Source organism: Parasteatoda tepidariorum, chromosome 2, assembly GCF_982258835.1.
Source record: "Parasteatoda tepidariorum strain Cologne lab strain chromosome 2, Ptep-v5.0, whole genome shotgun sequence".
NCBI lineage: Eukaryota > Metazoa > Arthropoda > Arachnida > Araneae > Theridiidae > Parasteatoda > Parasteatoda tepidariorum.
This window is the reverse complement of record NC_141756.1, coordinates 113,543,514-113,569,826: the sequence shown is the minus strand read 5'-3', so window position 1 is coordinate 113,569,826 and position 26,313 is coordinate 113,543,514. Positions and strand designations below refer to the sequence as shown.

General features: G+C 32.1%; 1 protein-coding gene across 1 annotated transcript in view; it reads right to left on the bottom strand.

Moving 5' to 3' along the window:
• The window catches only part of LOC107444125 (monocarboxylate transporter 9), a 55,031-nt gene that overhangs the window by 7,937 nt on the left and 20,781 nt on the right, over positions 1–26,313 (bottom strand). Inside the window, exons 2-4 of the mRNA XM_043051941.3 lie at positions 8,005–8,148; positions 4,693–5,036; positions 1,546–2,236 (exon numbers count right to left, since the gene is read on the bottom strand). Coding sequence (XP_042907875.1) covers positions 1,546–2,236; positions 4,693–5,036; positions 8,005–8,148 — 1,179 coding nt within the window. The remainder of the gene's footprint in view (positions 1–1,545; positions 2,237–4,692; positions 5,037–8,004; positions 8,149–26,313) is intronic.

Genomic DNA, 26,313 nt, shown 5'->3' with positions numbered 1-26,313 from the left:
CCTCTATAGGCAACTCATAATTAAAACTCTCATTGAAAGCGTGAGTCTATTCACGAGTCAACGAACTGCGTTTCTATTTCAATTAACTGAAACTGCCACTTATTTTTTCTCTTAATAGTTATATTAACATCAAGTACGTTAGCAAAGTTTTTTTTTCAATGAGTATTCTTTTGATTGCTTTGTAAAAACTTTTCGTTTTCTTAAAAAAAAAAAAAAATTATTAAATATATCGATTAGGATTAGACAATAAATAAAAATGCACACACACTTTTACACAGTTAAGGAAAGAATCTCAATTAAAATATAGGGTCAATAAAGTTGAACTTCGGTGACTTATTCAGATGTTGTCTAATTGACTCAAAACTATTAGTGCACTTGCGATATTAATGTGGCTATTTATTAAGATTCCTTTGATAAAAAATCAGAATAACCAAGGTACCTTAAAAGTGGGGAAAAAATCGACGTCAGTGAAGAAAAAAATATTTTAAATGAAGCATTTCGTCTGTGCGAGACTATGCCTCCAATTGGCATTTGAATTCAAATTTCAAGAAAGTACCTAACATTTTAGATAGGCATTTTTGTGTAAGAAAAAAATGAAAATAATTAAATGTTTTGGCATATTAGTAGCTTATATTTTATTTTGATAGCTTTACTTCATTTCTAACCAACTGTTAGTTTTTCCCCAGAAAAATGTCGAAACCATCAAGACAGCACAAGTTCTTAGAAGAAATAATATTAATTATAAGAATTATAATTATCCTTATATATTCTTATAATTATGAGAATTATAGAAATAATGATCATTAGAAGAAATGTGTTTGCGGAAAATGTACAATGGAAACACTCTGTATGTGTAAAAATTGCCTTGAGCAATGAATTAAAAATTCTTATTCTTTGCTTTCGTAATACCTAAAAATTGGCAATACAGTCGAACTCGTTTATAACGAGCACAAAGGGACCGTAACATGTACTCGTTAAATCCGAGTGCTCGTAATAAAAGGGTCCTTAAGACAGGCGTGCAACCAGAAGAGGGGGGGGGGGGCTTGAGAGGTCAAATGATTGAGTTTACTTAAAATTTAATTAATACTTACTTACTTTAATTACATTAATTAATTTAATTAAATACTTTTCTTAATTTAATGACAACTAACCCCCTTCCCTCGCATTTCTTTATCATTTTGAAAAAAAGATAAGACAGAAAGACTAGAAAAAAGATTGCAAGACAGACAAATATTGCTCGCTATAACCGGGTCTTGCTCGTTAAAAGCGACTTCTGTTCCATAGACTTAACATTGATCCAACCAAAAATTCTCGTTTCTCTCGGTAAATCCGAGTTCTCGTTAAATCCGAGCTCGTTATAAACGAGTTTGACTGTATACAGTTTTGTTTAATTATAATAAAGTTTTTTTAGTTTATTTCCTTCCTTACATCCATATTTCATACATTTAATCAAGAAATGCAAAGTCCGGCCATTTGACCGGCTATGGTAGACATAAGTATTTATTAAGTGTTGGTATGTAATAGATAATTGTGCAAAATGCTTACCTATAAGCATTGGGAAGAGCAGTTGTCCAACACCCACAAAGAAATGACCCAATCCAATGGCGACAGCTAGCCTCTCGAGTCCAAGGTACTCGCGCATCACCACAGGGATGTTGGACATCACACATCCGTTAAAAATCCCCATGAAGATGGAGACGGTCAAGAAGAGGGCGTGAGTCTCGCAGCTGGGCAGGGCGAGCAGGAGTCCGCCCATAGCAGCGTAGCTGATCATGACAGTGTAGCTTCTCTTCAGCCACTTGAAGTCTGAGAGCCAGCCGAGACAGACAGCGCCGAAGAGATCGCCGACAGAGAATGCAGAGACCAGGAAAACAGCGTCCGTCTCTTCGATGTTCCTGTCTCTGGCGAAATCGACGATGACCGTCAGGTAGGCGATGAAGTTGACGACGTTGCAGCCGAAAGTGATGCAGATGGCCAGATACATGGGGTTGGTGAGGATCTGGGCAGTGTGGCGAAACTGACCGAAGATTCCGTCTTCGCGCTGTTTAATTTTCTGGAGGAGGGAGATGGGGCTGGATGTCACTGAACAGGAATGGGGGATGAGTTTGTAGTCTCCATTCTGGACTTCTGGGCTGGGACCGTTGGAGGGCACGATAAGGATTTGGTGTCTGGAGATATCACCGGTTGTGTCGTTTTTCACTACTAGAGTCTCTGTCAGGGGTGCATCGTCTGTATCCTTCCAAAACAAAACAATATAATTGAATCTTTATCGGAAATAGATATAGCTTAAGACAAAAACTATTTTTTATTTACTTCCAATTCGTATTTATTTTTAAGGTATTGCATTACAATGTTAGCACATTGCTACAGAAGCACAGATGCAAACCAGTTTAATCCGAGTAAGAACAACACAGCTGTATAGTATGAACTGATAATTATAATTTTACATAGAACGTTAGAGAGCTTCTAATAATATGACCAGGCACGGCATATCGAGAATGTTAAATTTATCAGCGCTTAAGCCCTTAAAATTTTTAAGAGACGCCTAAATGCGTTGTAAGTTTAAATACTATTTATCTTTTTTACTTGAGTCTCTAGCTTTGCAAAAATGTATGATTCCTTGAAATTTTGTTTGATTTAGATCCTTATAATTAAATTCATTTGAATGCAATACATACTCCTTTCTAGCAACAACAAAAAAATATTTTGGTCCCAGAATATTTAAAATAGACTTTAGATGAAATCTTTATTAAAATAATAGTCATTTCTGTATTATTTCTTCAGCAAAGCATATTGGATCTGAGAAGATAGGATCTCATTAGATTTTAAGTTTCTCTAAATATAGAACTGTCTTGCTTTTCCCGTTCAAGATTTTTCATTATATATGCGTGTTAGGTCCTACCCTGACTGAAAAATATAGGCGAAATTTATATGGGACATATCTTGGCCTATGGTTGGTCGGGTCGCTCATTCGACCAAGATTCGTGTCCCCACGAGTGTTTGTATTTCTTGACAAACTTTGTGTTCAAAATACTGGAACGTAACATTTGAATGATAGAATCTTCTTTTTAAACTCCAGAAAACCATATTCGAGAGTAGTAGTTACCAAACTTCAATCTGAATAGTTTAATGTCATTAAACGCAGAAGTTATACCAAATGCTGATTGAAATTCAAGTTATGGAGCGCCCATTTTAAATAGAATAATGAAGCCTAAATTATGGTAGGAGTTTATGACGTACCCAGAAAGCATGAAACCTTACGGCAACCTTGCGTCTGAATTTTCTTTTTATCGTCACGAAAATTATTTCGACTAAAAACCTTTTTTCAATAAAGCAAAAATATTGCAGTTTCAAACCTTTCATCCTAAAAGGATAAAAAATTATTTTTTAAAGCTTTTTTTAAAAAGTATATTGACTGAGGTAAAAGGGTCACTTAGGACCATCATGACGTTTTAGCTGACGTCACACTAGCGATTGTGTCCAATTGCATTGTCCATTAAAATTGCACTGCAAGGTAGATTTCAACTGATGAGCATACTAGACGTTGCGGAAAGAAATCTTATAATTACAAGGGGTGATCAAATGAAAAGGTACAAAACGACACGGTGGGTACAAATGTAGACTTCATTCAAAATATACACCATAGGCCTGAGCACAACGATCCCACAGATGAACAAGCCGCAGGACTCCTTGTTCCCAGAATTACTGTGGCCGTGACGAGACACGGTCCTTCACAGCGTCCTTGAGTACGTCGTCCGAGTTGAAGCGCTTCCCTTTCAGGTGTTTCTTCAGTGGACCAAACACGTGGAAATCGCAGGGCGACATGTCCGGACTGTAGGACGGATGGTCCAACATCTCCCACTTGAACTTGGCCAGTTCCATGTGTGTGACTATGGAGACGTGTGGACTCGCGTTATCAGGGAGCAGAACCACACCCTCCGTGAGCAGCGACGGTCTTTTGTTCTTGATGGACCTGCGTAGGCGTCAGAGTGTCTAACAGTACACCTCGGAGTTAATGGTTATTCTGTGCTCGAAGAAATCGGATAACACCTCGCTGCTCCTCAATCGTCGAATTTTGCAACACGAACGCCATCCTGTCCTCATACGGACTGCCGCATCATTTGGACGCCGCTTTTGATAAGAGCCTCTGCTCTCTCCTGCGCATGCGCAGTCAGAGACTCCAATCGCATCCAGAGATGTCTCGCTACGTTCTCCCATAGCGGAATATGAAAATATTTAACTGTTACGTTTTTACGTCGTTTCGTACCTTTTCATTTGATCACTCCTTGTACCTAGATTTAAGTTTTATTATAGATATAAGATTATTTCTTTCTTGAGACTAGCTTTATGAAAGGATTTTTTCACGCTTGAAAACCTTAAGTCAACCTCGACTTAAGGTTTTAACATAGAATTTTGTTTTCAAAGGTTTTGGATTAAGGTAAATGTGCGTAGAATAGAGCAGATGGTCACAGATCTCGTTTTAAGATTACAAGGTTTACACGTAAACCGCTTAACAAACCTTTTTAGGTTTACATTAAAAGTTTTTGCTGAGTGAAAATAAACCTTATTTTGCTATCTGGGTAGAAACGCGTAAATTTCAGTAAAGTTTGCGTTATTATTATAACTTAAAAAACACAGATTTTAAGAATTGTACGTATTAAGGAATTTTGTATGTTGATATGCATTATTTACCTGCGGAATCGGCCTCGACTCTTTTCCATTAATGACTTTTGGTTCTAAGAAATCCAGTCTTACATTGAGGAACTTTTTTTTGGCAGAAATTGGCTGAGTAGTTGGCTGTGGCGGCGCTCTGGCCATAAAAGCGGGCACAAGTCCATTTAAAATGACAGCTCCTAGGACCAGAAAACATCCTTTAAGGCCATAGGTAGCTAATAAATATTCGATGAGAGGAGGAAGGGCGAAGGATCCGACAGATGCTCCGGCATAGGCTATACCAGTAGCTACGGCTTTCCTATACTTGAAGTGTTGGTGAATAAGGACTGGATTGAGAGTTACAACAAGACCGTTGCCAATACCTGAAAAATAAATAGAGCGTAAATAAAGTCACTGAACGATTCGAAAGGAGCCAACATATCTGAGCATTAAAAGAGAAGATTTCAAACGCAAAATAATACTTTATTTTCGAAAAACTGGCCGAACTGAATGCTATTTTGTTATTCTCACGTTTTTTCAGATTCCGTAACTTCTCAATAAGTAATTACCATAATTGTCATCAACACGTGATCATTGGAACAACAGTTATATAAGGTGTTTACACCTATTGATATGCTAATCTAATGAAATTTATATTTGCACCCTACGAAACAATATTTGTAGTTCCAAAATAGTGTATTTGTCTTCTTCACTTTTAAAATTCTTTTCAGTTATCAGATAATGTTATTTGAAAACAGTTCTTAATTAAATGTTATGAATCTTTTTGTTTTCGAATAATTATTGTCAAAAACTGCTTTCAAATAGGTATAGTCTCGGCGACTAACAGTTAAATTACGATAAAACAAAGTCGATTTTAATGAAACTTTCGACAATAACTAATAGTAACATAAAATTAACATGAAATTAAAATACTTCAGAAAAATAAAAATGCAAGCACATGAACAACATGTCCATAACAGGAAAGCGTATTAGCAAAATAATCCAAATGCAGCATTGTAGTAAGTTTTTAAATATTAAAAAAAATTGACCCAAAACACATTTCACTTTCACAAAACTGTGGTTTTTCACCCTATTGACGTTTTGAGACGTTTTCAAACTAAGCATAGACAGAGCTGGCTAAAGATAGGCTAAACGTGACCTAACAGCCAACTGTTGTAAACTCACAGCAGTTATGAAAATAACATATTATTCAGAATAAAACATCATTTCAGAAGACGACGGAGAATTCTAAAAGAGCCTTAAGCCCGTGATCTCCAAACTTTGAAAGCTTCTGATCAACCATAGCGTTTATGTCATATTGTGATCTACCAACTGAAACAATTATCAACTTTTTTAAAACAAATCTTACGTTTCGTTTATTTTCAATTAACTTACATCAACTCCGGCTTTATTTTTCGGTTAAACCTTCCACCGATAGTTTGAAGGCAAGGGACTCTAACCCATGATCCGTCTACCACTGAGGACATTTTACGTCAGCACTGTGGTTAGTGCAAGGAAGATGCGGGATTCGTATCGCCCAGTCATCGCTGGATACATATATATATATATTATCTGCGCAAGCGTACATACATATATTGTCTATGCATACGCACATACAAAACATTCCTTTAGCATACACTCATACTTACGTATATGCAAAATTATGTACGTATATACAAAATTATGTACGTATACATACCTACATTTTATTTACATTCGTAGATTCATACATATATTGAACACGTATACGCACATGCAAACATTATGTACATACGTACGAACCTTATTTGGGCCCATAGTATATATATGTACATACGCATGCTACATATACATACATACATGCAAATATTGCATATGTATGCAAATTGTATTTACGTACGTACGTACGTTATCACATGGTTAAAGATTATCATAAATTTTGTTTATTTGTAGTTATGATTTATGATTACCCGTAATCCTTTTTTGTTCTGATTACTTGGAATCACAATTATGTATAATCACGACTGTTGAAATCAAAATTATGGTGAATTGTAATCAAGACTTTAAGTTATTGTCTACTGTTATTGATTACTGTTATACATTGTTGTAATTCCGATTACAGATGTGATCAAAAATATGACTTGTAATCATTATAACGAGTACTTGATAACTGCAATCGATTAAGTTTTTACCCAAATCTGGAATAAACTAAAAAAAAAAATTAATTAGACTTTTTGTATTTAAATTCAGGTAATTCTTTCGACTTTAAAGTTCATTGAACTCCATGCTGATATTTTTTTTTTAAAAAAAAGAGAGAAGAAGAGAATTAAATTTATTGTTCAATTAAATTTTAATTTTTTGTGTAATCATAGATATTATTAACTTATTTATTCTTGATTTTTTTTAATTCTCTAGCAAAGGAATTTCAGGGATAAACTATTTTTGACGTAACATGAACTATAATGTTCTCCTTAGTTATACTGACTGTTTTCGAGCATTTATAACTAAATAACGATATAGATAAAAATAAGAGCGAATTTATGTGTTGGCCATAAATATTTCCTCTTCAAGACTGAAGTTTCTTTCCGGTTTGATGCATTTGTTGAGTTAAATAAGAGTTTATGACAGTGAGTTAGTTATTCTTTTGCTTGCTTTAAGGCTGATTAAACATGATTTTCATTCCGAAGAATATTTCTTTTATTTAGAAGCTGCGCTGTCTATTGAAATATATTTGAACTAAAACCAGATACTCTATGAGAGGACAGACCTTGTTTCTTTGAGACTTATTTTTCAGTTATATAAATATGAAATATCATAGGTCTAATTTAGAACACTCTGTATGTAGATTATAATGACTTTAATGTAAATAATGTTTCTTCGATTCCTAAAAAACATTTAATTTATCACCATTTATCTTTTGATTATGTCAGAAGAGAAAACCCTGCTGTAAAATGGGTGTGGATATGGTGTTTCTTATGGTAGGTACTTTATTTACGTACAAGAGCTGTACAATTTGGCTATTGGTGACGGTCTGGGAAACATCCTTGAGGATGATCCAAAAACATGCCATCGCAATTTCAATCCTCTGCAGAGGGGATGGCTCCCCTGCATTGGTAGCCAGACGACCTGCACTTTACTGTAAAATAGTTTAATGAGGACCTACACCTTGCACCCTCGGTCCTTACGCAGGCTGGTCAAAGTGGTCTGACATCAGCCAGTGATGCTTGACTTCAGTGTTGAGCTGGGAAACGTGTCTTTACGATCAGTCCTTCAATGGTTAGCTATCCATACAGACTTTCGAAAAAATAAAGCATTTGTTTGTTCTTTTGGGAAATGGGGCGGATTCGAAGTAAAAAAACAACAACAACTCACCCCTGAAGAGTCCAAAGAAGATGATGAGGAACATGAGGGACGGAGTGAAGAAGCAGGCAGCAATCGCTACAGCGGATACTAAGACACCGCTCACTAAAATACTCCGGATACTGAAGTAGTGAGTTAGAAAACCGGCCAATGGACCTAAAATAAAAATCGTTGCATTAATAATTCAGGTATGGACAGCAGTACTTGTAATAAGGTGTACTTATTGTGATAATTCTGACGTTTTTGCAGTATCTCTTGAATTCGAATTAAAGAGTCAACTATTTATACAGACAGTATTGCATATACTATCTTAATGATTGTACCCAGTAATTTAAGCACCCAGCTGCCTTTATAAAGAACTGGGTCGGGTATGAGAGCTCACCCAGTTTCCTTGATTGGAATCTCGACTACCAAGTCTCCACCAACTGTTGCACTTTTTCTCATGTTTTAAACCTTAATTTAATCCTAAAGTAGTTTTGAGGCTCTTTTTTTAGGTGGGCTATCTTGTGGACCCATAGAATTCATCTTTAAACTCCAGTTAACAAAGGATTTTGCCATAATTATTTTTATATTTCATCCACCTTCCCCTTTAATGTTGTTTTTTAATGCGCATAATAGAAAAGTAGCGAGCATTTCTTGATATAATAATGGTGGATATGTACTTATTAAGATTTAATTTTAATGGTTTGAGGACCCAACGATAAATAGACTAACAAATTAGTTTTAGGCGGCATTTAAAGTTACGAAATCAAACACATAAAACGTACTTACTCTGAATTGCCATACCTTTTTTTCCCCCATACCTTGTAGTTTTTGATCCCCAAAATATGGAAGGGCAGCCATTATCAGGAAAATATTGTTTCTCGGAAAGGTAACGGTTTTAAATTAATTTTTTTAAGAAATTACTCTCGTTTTTAAAAATAAGGAATTTGTCTACACAATAACATTAACACTATAGGAAAATAATTTCTCTCAGCAAACGATTTTTTAATCACAATAAATATTTTTTTTTAATTCGCAAACGATTTTCTAATCACAGTAATTATTTATTTATTTTTTAATCGAAAGCGATTTTAAATTATCCTGTTATGTAATTTCTGTTTGTTTAAATAACTCCCAAATTTAATTGAGACATCGCTTGAGATTTTATAATCGATAAATAAAGAACAAAATGCTGTAAACCACGTCTTTATCACGTGTTCTTGAGAAGACGTATAACCAGAAGGGGGCATATTCCAAGACGAGATTATAAAAGGAAGGCCGATCAGCAGCATCGTTCAAGGCGGCTATTTGGTATTCAGATCATCCTGAAGGCTTAAAACGGACGTTAATCAGTCTAAGTGACTATGGATATGAGGGAAGTACAAATAGAATAAATAAAGAGTTAAGGCGGCTTGCTTAATTTTTTATTTAATGAATTAAGATCAAGGGTAAAAAAAAAGTATTCGAACGTGCGTATAAACTCTGGATATATTCCAAATGTCTTCGATTCTGTTTACATTTTCCTCTCTTTACAGCCACAAGTCAGCAGTACATTGATCATAAAAATGAAGAAAAAAAAATCCGTTTGTGTAATTTATTCCGAAAACAATGTTCAGTCTGCATGAAACCAGTTCCAACTGGTTTTTACCAACATATTATAAATTCATTATTTTTTCATTTTTGGATGAAAGCAGCTGTCTAATCAAATTAATTCAACACAAATTGTTCATTAATAATTTATATTTAGATAGGATTTTTATATTTAAAACGCTTCATATCAATGATAAAAAAAAGTACTAAGGCAATATTTATTTTTAATTGCTTCAAAAGTTGTTTTTTTATTTAAAAAAAAATTTATACCATTCACTGCAAACCCAGAAACAACTGAATTATAACACCACTAAACAATACAAGAATTTATTCCCAGTAAAATCCAACTGTTGCACTTTCCTTTAAAAAGGCGAGATTTTATTTTATTTCATATCCGTCGTTGAACAGAAGACCCAATTTTAGGCTTACGACTACTAATGTTCAACTCCGTAGTCTTGTTATTTTGAACCCAATCCAGAAGACAAGAAAAACCCTGGATCACCCCAGAGGACTGATTTGTTATGGGAGCATGGAGGACTTTGTGACTGGACAGATTTAACTTACATCAGTCACCATTAACTGCACGGGAAGTGTGGGACCAGTGCCCTATCAGACAGGCTATCCCGGCCTCTAAAAAGGCGAGATTGTCTAATTCCTTCGTTCTTGAGCCGCGATGGCTCAGGGGATAGAGCGCTCGCCTTCCAATGAGGTGAACCGGGTTCGAATCCCGGTTATGGCTGGTCGAAACGAATCCGCACCCAGCTTTCATCGACCACAGTGCTGACGTGAAATATCCTCAGTGGTAGATGGATCATAGGTTAGAGTCCCTCTGTCGTCAGGCTAACCGTGAGAGGTTCTCGTGGTCTTCCTATCCATGTAACGCAAATGAGGGTTAGCTCCATCAAAAAAGTCTTCCACGAAGGCAAATTTCTAGGCACTAGAGCTGCACAATGGGCTATTGGCGACGGTCTGGGAAACATCTCCGAGGATGATCCGAAGATATGCCATCACAATTTTGATCCTCTGCAGAGGGGATGGCACCCCCTCTTCGGTAGCCCAACGACCTGCACGCGAAGTCGAGCACTTTTCGGTGGAACAGTTTAACGAGGACCCATACCGCAAACCCTCGGTCCCTACGCAGACTAATTCAAGTGGTCACCCTCCCGCACACTGAACGCAGCCAGTGATGCTTGACATTGGTGATGTGCTGGGAACCGTATGTTAACGATCAATCCACAGCGGGACCGATCCCGTTTGATATTTATGCTTCAGTTTTTTTAAAAATTTTATAACCGTCGTTGAAAAGCCGACTCAAATTTTTTTTTTGGGGGGGGGGGGTTCAACTCCGCATCCTTGTAATTTTGAACCCAATCCAGAAGACAAAGGAACTCTTGTATCAAGTATTGGGAAAAATTGGGCTTCGTGGAGGACTTTTTAATGCACTTAGCACCCGCATTTGGGTTACATGTAGAGGAAAACCACGAAAACCTCAGACGCTCTAATTAAGGGGTAGGATCACCATGAGGGCAAGGGGATATTAATTCTTGATCCGTCTACACTGAATATATTTTGCGTTAGCTCTGTGGTCGGTGAAAGCCGGATGCGGAGTTCGTTTCGGCCAGCCATTGCTGGAATTCGAACACGATCACCTCCATGGAAGACGAACGCTCTATTCTCTGAGCAATCACGGCTCTTATGCATTAGTTGGAGAAATTATGATGTGTAATCGCTTCAAGAAATTTTTTTATACTTATTGTAAATTTACAATTTTTGTTTATTATAATTTTTTTAAATTTTTTATTTTATGATATTTGCAGCTACCAGAATATTTTATTTTCTATATAATAAATTTATAGATAGTATATATATTTACAATATGGAAAGTAAATATATTGATCCGAAGAAAGCAGACCTGAAATTTTATTTCAATAGTGAAAGCTAAAATTAAGAAATTTTCTGTTTCCTTATAACAATTTTTTTTTTCTCCAGGGGCGTACGAACCTCGTTCTTTATTACTTTTCACACATTTTCAAGTCAATGTTTTATGTTGACCCCTACATTCGTCGGTCCCGTGAGAAACGATTTCTACAGTGAAATAATTGCAACGCTAAAAGGATTGTAAATGAGAAAGAAATAAAAACTCTGAATAACTTTTGATCTAATAATCGGATCTTCAACCTTAATTTCAAAAACGCACTTTATCTGAATAAACAAACTTTTGTTTCCTACGGACTTGGATTTCTGACCCGCAAAATATAGGGGGGTTGCTGCAATATGAGAAATATGACCAAAATAGTTTGGCCAGGAGAGCGGACCAAAGTTTGGACCTATTAATGTCAATTTTACTTTCTGCGCTTTTCACTTTAACTCGGGAACTTTAGGAGCGAAATGAAAAATTTTTGCGCACAATTATAAAATTAGTTCATCTAAAAACCTTTAATTCTCTTAAGTAAACTGAATGGTTTCTGAAAAATCGAATGCTAAAACAATCGTCTATTTAAAATTCGACTTCACAGGAATTATTGGACCGATTTCACTCGAATCTTACTTATTTAAGTAGCTAGAGTAACGAAAGGTATAATGGCAGATGATAAAGCGAAGTGAGAGATTGAAAAATAATTCACTGTTTGGCGTTAAGCGCGCATTAAGAGTTGTGTCAAATTCAAGAGAAGAGACGTTTCTCCTCTTACTCCCGCACTGAAATGAACTCTTTGTCCAACTCCTGGCGAACGAACAATAGTACAGAGAATGAAAGAACATCCATTGTTAGCCCGGGATTCGAACCTAGAACACCTTTCTGATCCAAGGTTTTTATGTTGTAACTTTCATTAGTTAACATATTTGAGCCCCTCAAACCACTATGTTTCGATGCTTTGATAAAAAATTTATTCAGGGCATTGTACTTGAAGCTTTTTTTAGTTTGAAATTTATGAGCTAAAAGGAAGAAAAAAAAATCTGCAACAGTATACTATTCTTGGTTTCAATTATTTTTAACTTACTGAACTAAGTTATAGCTTATGTAGCTAGAATATTAACATTTAGATTAAGATATCTCAGTTTAACGAGATCAGTGGTTGGTAAACTGTAGTTCTGAGCCGAAAGTAACATTTTTGCGAATGTTTTAAGTAAGGGCGAGCTGGGTTTTGAAGTTTACAACCACTGTCTCAGTAATAATATTTCCAAAAAAAAAAAAGCATTTTTTTTTTTGTCATGAACAAATATAGTTGTTGTAGTTCATTTACGTCGCACTAGAGGTCGTCGAGGTTCCTACGTCGACGGTCTAGAAAACATCCCTGAGGATGAGCCGAAGACATGCCATCACAATTTTGATCCTCTGCAGAGGGGGTGGCACCCCCGCTTCGGTAGCCCGACGACCTGCACGCGAAGTCGAGCACTTTACGGTAGAACAAGTTAACGAGGACCCATACCGCACACACCTCGATCCCTACGCAGACTGATCTAAGTGGTCACCCACCCGCACACTGAGCACAGCCAGTGACGCTTGACTTCGGTGATCTGCTGGGAACCGTGTCTTAACGATCAGTCTACTGTGGACCCAAATTGATTATAGGGATCATAAAAAAATGTTCGCCAACACGTAGGAGCAACGCCAAATTCTGGTTTATGCAGGAAAACGGTTACCAGGTTTTTCAAATGCGATAAAAAATATGGCGATCACTAACAATAATAATGCATATCTAATATGATACTATCAGGATTATTTTGTCCCGCAGTGGACTGATCGTTAAGACACGGTTCTCAGCAGATCACCGAAGTCAAGCATCACTGGCTGCGGTCAGTGTACGGGTGGGTGACCCACTTGGATCAGTCTGCGTAGGGACCGAGGGTGTGCGGTATTGGTCCTCGTTAAACTGTGCTACCGTAAAGTGCTCGACTTCGCGTGCAGGTCGTTGGTCTACCGAAGCGGAGGTGCCATCCCCTCCGCAGAGGATCAAAATTGTGATGGCATGTCTTCGGATCATCCTCAGGGATGTTTCCCAGACCGTCGCCAATATCCCATTGTGCAGCTCTAGTGCGACGTAAATGAACTACTACTACTACTACTACTATCAGGATTATTTTTAGTAACTATAATTACCGAATACGATATTATCGCAATCAATATCGATGATATATTAGAAAGAGTGTAAATAAATTGTGTGTAATATTGTGAATATTATACATAACGATAACTATCGAATACGATTTTGTACGTATTCGAGAAATGAAAATATTGGCCTGTATAGAAAGAATACAAGTTTGAAATATAAATTGTTAAATATCGATGTTTTTGATCATTTTAAGGATGAAGACTGTTCTTTTGACTGCAATCAAAGCTTGCGTTATGAAAGAAGAAAAGTAAAGACTGATTTTTTTTCCCTTCAAATTATTCAGCTTCCTGGGATTTCATTTAGTTATCGCTGAGCCGAAGCGATCAAGTAAGTGTTTTGTTCTCATTTTTATTTGTATTAGAACATTTACAATGTTGAAATAAATAACCCTTAAACATATATTGTTAATTAGTAAATTGTTGATTGCATTTCTAGCTTTGTATTTGTAAACAATTTTCGCATATGTATTTTGAATACGCAAATAAAAATATGTTTTAACAGTGATCCAATGTTGTAAAATCTTTTGATTCTTCGATATTCTTGATTAATATAATGAAATATAAATGTTTTAAAGTAAAAAAAGGTCTTATTTTTAATAATTTCAAAAATATATTCTGATTCATAATATATCCCGAAATGTAGTCATTAGTTCAATAAATTTTTTTTCAATACATATTTTAGCTACTTACTGATTAATGTTCTTGAAAATCTTTATATTTGTTATCCGCACTTTTGTGAAAATAATTTTATTACGGCTTGAAAATTGCTGGGAAAGTCCTTGGACTAACGTTTCTTAAATGCTAATTTATTTCTGAAATTTCGTTTAAATCTCAGTAACTGGGAGTGGAAATCACAATTTACAAATACAATTATTCCAAGAAATTCCACTGGAAAACGCAGTTAAAATATTAAATCAGATTAAAAATTAAATAAATATTTTTTTTCAAACAAGAACATTTTTTTATCCGATATTCAATTTAAATCTGAGTAAAAGGCAAAAACAATACGATAACAAATTTTTGTCTCGAACTACTAAATCTTATTATTCTCTTGAAATTCAGTTTAATTCTAAGGATAAAATGTTGTTGTTTTTTTAATAAGAACTGCATATAAAGTTTTTTCTTTAAATAAGGTCGCTTTATTATTGTTTTCTGAAATTCAGTTTGAATTGGAAAAACAGCTGATAATAAAATTAGAAACAAGGTTATACTGTCAATATCTCAAAGTTGAAAGGAAGTTAAAAAAAAATCGAGATGACAAGTTCAGAACTAAAATATGTTCTAAAAAGTAAAAATATATGAATATATATTCTAAGATTGCACTCTAAAAACTAGAGTCTAGAAACATAAGAATAACTACTGATACATATGCATGTAATGATAGCTTACTGTAAGTCTACACACAACAATTATAATTTTAAATACAACAATGCTAATTTTATTTTTAAAATTAAAATTAAATAATTATGTATTAAATAGGAAATAATTAGTTTACAATACATTTGTATTGTGATTTTTAGGGGAAAAAAATTCATTTTCTATTTTGAAAAATATTCGTTATAACAAGATTTTGAGAAGAAACTCTACGACATGAGAATTCAAATTAGCATCATGTGGATATGGGGAGAAATATTTGTTTGATATAATAAGGTTTTCGATTTTTCAAGAGTAAGATGAAAATTATTATGTCTTAAATAGGAAATAATTAGTTTACAATAAATTTACATTGTGATTTTTATGAAAAAGTTCATTTTCTATTTAGAAAAATATTCGATATAAAAAGATTTGGAGAAGAAACTCTACGACATAAGAATTCAAATTAGCATCATGTGGATATGGGGAGAAATATTTTTTTGATATAATAAGGTTTTCGATGTTTCAAGAGTAAGAGGAAAATTATTATGTCTTAAATAGGAAATAATTAGTTTACAATAAATTTACATTGTGATTTTTATGAAAAAGTTCATTTTCTATTCTGAAAAATATTCGATATAACAAGATTTTGATAAGAAACTCTACGACATGAGAATTCAAATTAACATTAGGAGGATATAGGGAGAAATATTTGTTTGATATAATAAGATTTTCGATGTTTCGAAAGTAAGACGAAAATTATTATGTCTTAAATAGGAAATAATTAGTTTATAATAAATTTACATTGTGATTTTTATGAAAAAGTTCATTTTCTATTTTGAAAAATATTCGATATAAAAAGATTTTGAGAAGAAACTCTACGACATAAGAATTCAAATTAATATTAGGTGGATATAGGGAGAAATATTTGTTTGATATAATAAGATTTTCGATGTTTCGAAAGTAAGACGAAAATTATTATGTCTTAAGTAGGAAATAATTAGTTTACAATAAATTTACATTGTGATTTTTATGAAAAAGTTCATTTCCTATTTTGAAAAATATTCGATATATAATAAGATTTTGATAAGAAACTCTACGACATAAGAATTCAAATTAGCATCAGGTGGATATAGGGTGAAATATTTGTTTGATATAATAAGATTTTCGATGTTTCAAGAGTAAGATGAAAATTATTATGTCTTAAATAGGAAATAATTAGTTTACAATAAATTTACATTGTGATTTTTATGAAAAAGTTCATTTTCTATTTTGAAAAATATTCGATATAAAAAGATTTTGAGAAGAAACTCTACGACATAAGAATTCAAATTAATATTAGGTGGATATAGGGAGACATATTTGTTTGATATAATAAGATTTTCGATGTATCGAGAGTATACTGCACATGAAAATTCGTGAAATAATGTTGATTAAATAGTATTGATTTTATATTAATCTGAAGGAAAAATATGAAGTTTCGAATGTTTCTGTAAAATTCATGAAATACCTTTGCTTAAATGTTTATTAAACCTTCACCTATAAACCTTTCGATCAATAATAATAAAATTTGCGGCCCAATGCTCAAATTTTTACAACTCGCTGATAATGAGTGAAAAATGCAGTGACACGGATCTCAACCCCTGCGACTCTATTTTTTACGACAAGGCTAATTAAAGGTTTACAAAAAAAGTTTGATGTTTTTTTTAACCCTGAACTCTGTTTTGGTTCCCACAAATTATTTGCTCAATAACATTTTTTCTTGCATAAATTCACTTTCATTTTAGCCGTTTTTTTTTTTCTTTCTTCCCTCTCAAAATTGAGACATTTTAAAATGGGGAGATTACGATGATCACTAATGCGAATAAAATCTCTCTTTATTGAGAATGGCACGCAACTAACTTATTTTTAGTGGGAAGGATATTAATTCATGTCAAGGAGTTAACAGCAGAAATTGTTTTTTTGAAACTTATATTGATTTGCCCTTAAAATTAAACAACATTTTCTGACGTTATGTGTTGTTGACGTTATGTGTCTGACGTTGACGTTATGTTTCGTTAAAATTTCACCCAAAGATGGCATTCAAATCTCGAAGAAATTATTTTAGAAGAAAAACGTGATTTTTATGATTAAAAAAATATTTATTTCGTTTGAATTTAATGTAGTGATTTAAGAATTCGTGCTGTTAAATATATTCGAGCTTTGAGTTTTAATGATTAAATATTTTTCAGCACACTTTTGAACTCGTTAGAACATGAAACAAACTTTATTTGATTACTTTCTTCAACTGCATTCCGTTTTATATAAAGTAGCACTCTTTAAATATTTTAAAACAAATAACTTTGCGAACACGCAAAATAGTTATAAATTTTGAAAGAATAGTTAGGATTTTGATATTAGATCATTTTTATGAAAAGATTTTTCAGATTTTAGTTTCGATTTTTTTTCTTCATTCAATTCATATTTCTGTAAAATATCTTTAGTGGTAGACGGATCATGGGTGAGAGTTCCCTTGCCGTCAGGCTAGCCGTGGGAGGTTATTCGTGGTCTTCCTCTCCATGTAACGCAAATCCTGGTTAGCTCCATCAAAAAGTCCTCCAAGAAGGCATAATTTCTCCCAATACTGGATCCGGGAGTTCCCTTGTCTTCTGGATTGGGTTCAAAATGACAAGGCTACTGAGTTGAACATTAGTTGTCGTAAACCCATAAAATTGAGTCGGCTGTTCAACGACGGTTATAATATAATGTTTTTATGTTTAAATACGAGCAATTTTTAATATTACATTAAATGTCCGTTACAACGACATTTCATAATAGCGGATGAAATTGTCGATACAGCCGTTATAAGCGAGAGTAGACTGCTTTTTCCTACCGTTTGTATATTACACTGAATTAAGTACTTAATGAAAGACAGAAATGTTTGAAAAACTTTCCAAAACGCAAGAAGAATGAAATGATGAAAGGGAATTTAATAGTGAGTAATCAGGAAAGCATTCTTTTTCTTCTACGAGGAAGAAGATAACTTAGCTGATGGACGCCCACACATTACTTTATAAGAATAATGTTTTAAAATTTTCCCGATTTTCTGCATCATTGATGCTAGAACTAAATAAAAATGTCTTCCCTTTAAACTTCTTTTTTTTTTTCATTTAAAGGGCAAAAATGTTTTCGTCAAAGAATGGTTAGTCTTCAACTCATTAAAAACATACTTAATGAATATCTTATCATTTTGACTGTAAATTTACCGAAATATGCCACCAGTTAGATTGAGCTCTTATTGTAGTTCTCTTTCAATTGCAATTAACATTATCAATTTCAACATCATCAGTTCTTTCAATTTCAAGTAACATTAATATTACTGTTATAAATTACAGTCAAAGAGATCTGTTAATAGATTTAGAACTTTAACGATCAGCTTCATGCACAATATGATGCAATAAGCGAAAATATTAAATAACGGATGCGAATTCACCAAATTTGTTTGAGCTATAAAATGTTATAACACTATAAATTTTATTTTAAACAAATGATTGCTTAGAAAAATTACTTCTGTTCACCAATAGATCTAAATATTTATAATTACTAATATATAATAATATTTGGACGTGGAAAGTGTAAGCAAACAGAATTCTTTTTAGTACATATACGCTAAGAGAATAAATTTTAACTTTTGTAGACCTGCCCTGTAACAACAATTATTGCGAAGCTTAGAACCAAAGAGAAGAAATAAATTTTAACAAATATAATTATACAAAGGGAAGGATTGACATTTACAAATATGATATTACAACAATTAGTTACCATCAAGACATATAAACACATCAATGATGTTAAAATTAAACGAATTCTGCTTCATTTAAATGTTATTTGACTTTATATAGCTGGAATGACTCAGAAAGCTTTATAAGAAGTCGCAGTTTCAAATCATTCTGAAAAATTTGAGGTCTAGAAAACGATTTTTTCATCATTCAGATTTACATTTAGATATTTTCATCACTCAATTATGTTAAGATTTTTTTAATTTTTATGGATCAATTATATTCAGATTTTTTTAATCATTCCTATTATTTTTTCCATTCAATAAGATTTAGATTTCTTTTTGCTTTTTAGATTTTTTTTCTTTTCAATTATATACATTTAGATATTTTTTCAATTATGTTTCATTTCCCTTTTATTTAATTAAGCTTATATTTCTTCGCTAATCACTTATATTTCTTCGCTAAACACTTATATTTCTTCCGATTAAATTGCGTTTGATTTTGGGCTAATCAATTGCATTTTCCTTTCTTTTTTTTGCATTTCATCATCTTGACCTGCTCACATAATTCGAAAGATTGTTTTTTAACGAAAATTGCTCCAAAAAAATCTTTTTTTTTTTTTAAAAAAAAAAAACTTGTTATTTAATTAAAAAATTTTCGAAATACTTTTTAAGTATTTTTAAACAAAAAAGAAGGGAAAGAATTCGATAAAACAATTAAATTGCAACATTATAAATAATATTATGGCAACATTACCTTTGAAATACCTCATTAATATCTCGTTTTTCCAGTCTCTTTTATATGTATTGGTTCGAAAAATAATTTTTAAAAGCTTACGCTTTTTTTTTCTTCATTTAGTTATATTTCGATTTTTTTCCTTCATTTCATTATGCTGATCTGCTCCCACAATTATTAATATTGTTTGTCTATCAAAATTGGGCAAAAACAATAATAAATTTTTCTTTGTTATTTAATTAAAAAAATTTCCGAGTAATGTTTAAGAATTTTTTTTTTTAAAATGAATTTAATTAATCAATCAAATTGCAACAGCATATTTCACCTTTAAAATATGATCTTACTAATATCTCGTTTTTCAAATCTCTTTTATGTTTTGATTCGTAAAATATTTTTAAATGCTTACGCTTTTTTTCTCTTCATTTAGTTATATTTCAATGTTTTTTTTCATTTCATCATGATGATCCATTCACACAATTATTAATATCGTTTGTGTATCAAAAATTGGGCAAAAAAAAATAATAAATTTTTCTTTGTTATTTAATTTAAACATTTTCAAACTAATTTTGAAAAATATCTTTAAACAATAAAGAAGAAAAAAGGGATGAACTTAATAAATAAGTCAAATTGCAACAGTATATTTCACCTTTAAAATATGATCTCATTAATGTGACGTTATTCGAATCTTGTTTTTTTATGTAATGATTCGTAAAATATTTCTAAATGTTTTAAGTGTCAAGTGACACATGTGAACTCTAAGAATGCATTAATGAGTGACACTGTTCACCTTGAAATAGCATTTGGGCCATAACTCTCTCTCTTTTGAGAGACTATAATATGTCAGCGGCCCACTATCGCTCATGTAATCTAAAACCGTTAACAAGGGGGATTTATGTTCGTGAATTAGGTTCATTCGTCAAAGCGTGACGCTCGATCTTACGAAATATTTTTTTTTCACGGTTACTAGTTTAGAGTCAGAAAATAAGGAGGGAAAATGACCGTTTAGATAATTGCAAATGCTTTTTAAACTCGAATCTATATTCAGTGATTCCTCTAGACTTTTGAAAATTACTAAGTTCCTTAGGATTTCAAATTTCTAGGTGCCATTTTTACTAAAAGCTGGTCCCTATTTTATCTATGAATTCACTAATTTGTTTTACATTGTCTATTGATAAACAAAACAACGATTTTTTAAAAAAAGAAGCATATTTGCGCTATCAATGATTTTAATTATATATATGGGGCAATCCACAGAAAATTTACACCTATGATACAAAAATGATATAATTTATTTTTTTATTGTTCTTTATTGAAAATAAATCGACACGTATTTTTGCGTTTTTGTTGAAATTGCATATTTTTGACTATACGAATTTTTGAAAATTTCGCTTTTTTGAGCACACGACTTTGCAAGTTATTTTTTAACGTATTGCCATCCAACAACAAAAATATTTAAATACACTTTCTTGAAGTGATTTTTCTCAAACTTTAAGAAAATCAACATTAAAATATAAATGTAGAATATGGCTCCGTATGTATGTATGTAGAATATGGCTCGACTGTTCTCAAACTCATCCGCTACCTACTAAACTAGAGCGCGGCGTGCGCGCCGTCACTGTTTTGTTTATATCTTTCGAACAAAGGGTCTTACCATACCAAAAATTTGGAATTAATATCATTATTGATTATATTTCACACTGTCGAAATATAAAAAGAATCAAAGATGTCCAAATTGCAAAAAAAAGTTGTTTTTTTTCAAAAAATGAATTTTTTTTATGTCAAAAACAAAAAATTTTATATTTTAATGTTGATTTTCTTAAAGTTTGTAAAAAATCACTTCAAGAAAGTGTATTTAAATATTTTTGTTGTTGGATGGCAATACGTTAAAAAATAACTTGCCAAGTCGTGTGCTCAAAAAAGCGAAATTTTCAAAAATTCGTATAGTCAGAAATATGCAATTTCAACAAAAACGCAAAAATACGTGTCGATTTATTTTCAATAAAGAACAATAAAAAAAAAATTATATCATTTTTGTATCATAGGTGTAAATTTTGTATGGATTGCCCCATATATATATACAGTCAAACCCCGCTATAGTGAACACGGTTTATAGTGAACTCCCGGATATAGTGAACGAAATGTTAGGTCCCGTGCCTTGCCATACACGTATAATGTTATTTTTTGTGGATATAGTGAACCAAAAAAGTGAGGAAGTTGGATATAATGAACTTTTTTCTGTCTTCAACTGATTTTTTTCTTCATTTTTCTTGCAATAATTTTGAAATTTTTACTTTAAAATAAATACATATACCGATTTTTAAAACCATCTATTGAGGGGAATTTAGCGATAAGCTTCTTTTATCTCACTTTCCCATCCCTAAACAAACCAAGCAGATAGTGCACCTGTAAGGTATCAGTGGGATCAATATGAATTTTCTGTCAGGATTGCTCATCAGCTAAAGATTACTAAATTATTTTTTTTTTTTTTTTTTTTTTGTAAGCAAGACGAAGAGTAATGAAAAATAACGCATTTTTTGCTACTAAATAATATTTTTCAGTCATTTATTTAAATAATGTGTAATAAAAGGGAGGAGTTTGGGAACCATTAGTTAAATTGCCTGCGTAACGGATATAGTGAACTCCCGGTTATAGTGAACCAAAATTTCGGTCCCTTGAAGGTTCACTATAGCGGGGTTTGACTGATATATATATATATATATATATATATATATATATATATATATATATATATATATATATATATATATATATATATATATATATATATATATATTTTTTTATTTATTTATTTTTTAAAAAAAGTTTGAAGGACCGGCAATAAATTACGAACGAAAAAAAAATGTTTTTTAACACCCTATGTCAATAAGCTTCTAACTTATATAATTTAAGTTAATTATTATTTTTAGATTAATTTTTAATTAATAATAAAAACATAAATAAAATTTGAAAAAAATTTTTAAAAATTACTGAAAATTGTTAAAAAATATAAGGAAAAAATATAAGATTTTTAAAAAGAAAGAAGAAAAATTATTAAAATAAAATACATTTAATAAATATTTACATTAAAAAAAAATTAAAGTTATTATCCCGATATTGGTGATGTTGATGATTATTATTGCTCATAATTATAGCTTATAAGAGAATTATTGGAATTGATTCACGAAGAATTGGTAAGTATTAAAACTTTCTGGTCTCGAGACACAGTTTTTCAAGAGAATCGATTCTCATAAGCGATCCTCTATTGTCAACATAATCTTTCTTGCAATACATATTTATTTTTTGTATTGTTTACATTCTTAGAACTATTTATTCTTACATTTCGATGTATACATAAATATATTACCGCACTTTCATGTTCTATTTTGACTGATTATCACGTGTGATAATCGCCCAAGGTTGAACAATCTGTGTGAAGGGAAAACAAGAATGCCGGTGTTTATTTATTTCGTGGAAAGCAACCGTTATTATTATTGTTGTTGACTGTTAATATACCCTTTCACCTTCTGAGAGAGAAAAGGATGGTTTTCAATTGTTTGGATTTCCAGTAGAACTCATACTTAACGAAAAGAGTAATATGTGTTTAATAAGGAAACTGTGAACACGTGTGTGTTAAACACAAACAATTGCCAGGAAAGTGTTTACATCATAGGTGAAAAGATCTACAATTTAGGACCGTTAAAACAAGAGCAGGTGAAGAAGTCGCTAGAACGAGCTGGTCGTTATAAGGAAAAAAAAGAAAGAAAAAAAAACTATCACATTTGATGTTAAAATAGTAAACAAAAAAATGACACATCTAATTTTTCTTTCATTTTGACTAACTGCTTTGATTAATAAAGCTTACCTAAGTAGAACCTTTTGATCTATAGACTGACTTACGTAGCACTGTATTTTATGTATGGCAGAAATAATATCTGCAACAGGAATGTTTTGAATTGTAACAAGTTTTTACAAAAATAAGTGATTGTTTATTTTAAAAGTATGATATTAAGAAGACGGCAAAAGTGGAACTTTTTTTTCCGGGAGGATGAAGATAAATTGATGGTCTCATTGCAACAAGTAATATATAGTACAAGTAACATAAAAACAAGTAATATATTTTTTTAAAAAAAAATTCAAGTCAATTTCTACTTAGGTCAAAAAAGAAAAATTTTATTTTAGTTACTTTTTATTAAATATTTTAAAAAAATTTCTCCCATTTAAAACTAGAATTAATTCAATTTAATTAAGGAATTAATATTTCTCAGAAAAACTGTATTTATTTAACATCAAGTTAACATCAACCAGTAAAAGTGTAAAAAAAAGTGTATTTGAACTTAAGTGGTTGAATAAAAAGCATTTTTATTAAAGATTGAAGATTTGTAAGAAGAAAACGTTGTAACATACTAAAATGAGAACTTAATAAAAATGTACTTCCATTGAAACTTTTTCGTATAATATTGCTCATATTAAACAGCAGGAAAATGTATTTTCCTATTGACAATTCTGCCGTAATAGCGGAAGGTAATTAATAGTAATTTTTAAACCAACACTTCGATGGAAATGAAGGCACCTACCTTGGGAGACCTACAATAAATTACATGCTATGACAGTTCATATTCGGTATTAATTTTTGAAATTTATAATTAAATTTCTTATATCATAATGAAAAACCATTTTTTTCTTTAAACTCTTGACAGTAAAAATGATAATTAAAAATTTATTAAAACTTCAAAGTCTATATAAAGTATACATTAAAGTTAAAAAAAATTTTAAATTATTCAAGCATTAAAATTATTAAAGCATTAAAATATTTAAATGATAACATTCATCACTACTCGTGTAAAAAGTATAATTTTTCGGGTGGGATGTTTCTTCGCAATTTTGATGCATTAACTCTTTCTGTATTTTGACTATTTAAAATTTGAACAGGATAAAGGGTGAGTGTGAACTAATAGTAGGGATCTATATATATATTTCTCTTACACGGCGACAAAAAAAGCCTCATTACAGCTCCCCGAATGGCAACGCTAGAAAATCGACCCATGATTGCCGCTAAAAATGTCACATGCCAAATCTAGCTGAGATGGCTCAACATATAGGGCTTTTAAAAACGGAAACTGAAATAACCAGAGAGAGCATAAGCTAGGCAGAAGTGAGTAGTCTTTGTCGATAGATCTCTATTTTAGTATTTTGTCGAAAGGTTTTTTTTTTTCACGAATATTGCGAATTACGAATATACGAATTACGAATATTACGAATTCATTTGACGATCTTTGATTTATATCACGAATTTATTTGTTTTACAAGAATTTATTTGTTTATGCAGGTTTTTCCATTGCATTTCACTTATTTCAATTTTTAATAGACTTAATTATAGTCAAAATTCTAACCTTTTTAAAGAGATATCAGTTTTAGAAATTTTATCTTAAGATTTTATACTATAGCACATTTCTAATAGGTTTAACGAATAACATGTCATTTATTTGAATTCAAATTTATTTTAATGACTTAGTATTTACTAAAAAGATGTCATTTTTTTTTTGTAAAAAAAGTTGTTATATGGATTTGAATGATTGTTTTGAATTCTTAGAATTTTGTGCATTTGCAATGTACCTAAGTTAGTAGCGAGCGAAGCAAACCATTTTCCGGGGTTGGCGAGCGTTAGCGAGCAGGGGGGGATGCCCACTAGTTGGGGGGGGGGGAAAGGCGCGTGGTATCAGACAGCTGAAAAAGTATGAATTTTGTGACGTAAACCACACGTGCTACCACGTCATGTTATTTATTGAATGTATCTGACACAGAGAATATAAAATAATTAAACATTTAAATGTGCGCTATGAACTATTTTTTTTTGTTCAAATAGAGCTTTAAGTTAGAAACAATCACTGATGTTATTTTTAAAATAGGTGAAAAACAGAATCGCTTATAGTAAAATTTAAAACATTGAGTAACGCTTAATCCATCAGAAAATTCGATTTCGTTTTTCTCTCATCCCTATTTAATGAATGAATTAATATTTGAAACAAAACTTGTGTTAACATCGAGTGTCATCCAGTAAAAGTTTTTAAAAAAATGCATTTGAAGTTGAGTGGGTGAATGAAAAGTATTTTATTAAACGATCGAAAATGTGAACAAGATAGAGTGTGAACTAATAGTAAGAATTTAAAAAGAAAAAATAATTTATATTCATTTCGCTTTGAATCTTCATTTTTTTTGGAGGGAATTATAAATGAATTATTCGTAAAAAAATTTCATTTTATTATTCACCTTTTTGGCATTTTCTTACGATTCTCTAAGGAAAATAGTCTTTTTATATCTTTGTTCCGTCAAACCACACTGGAGGTGCAAAAGAGGTCACATCATAACCGCCTGTAAGAACCTACACACTAACAACCACCCCACATGCTCGATCCATTTCGTTTCTATCGAAAACAGAATGTTTCAATTAAACCTTCTTGGTATTTTATTTTATACCCGTCGTAGAACAGTTCACCCAGTTTTGGGTTTATGACAACTCATGTTCAATTACGTAGCTTGAATCAATCCAGAAGACAAGGAAACTCCTGGATCAGCACCCCCTGCTGTATGATTTGTCATGGGAGCATGGAGAACTTTGTGACTCGACAGATTTAAAGTGCACCAGTCACCATTTACTACAAGGGGAGTCTTCGACCAGCTGAAATCGAATCCACGATCTCTTGGACATGTCCAGTGCCCTACAAACCAGGCTATCCCGGCCTGTAGTTTCGAGGGAGCTTAAACATTTTTTCGGCAGTAACTGCTCACCAAATC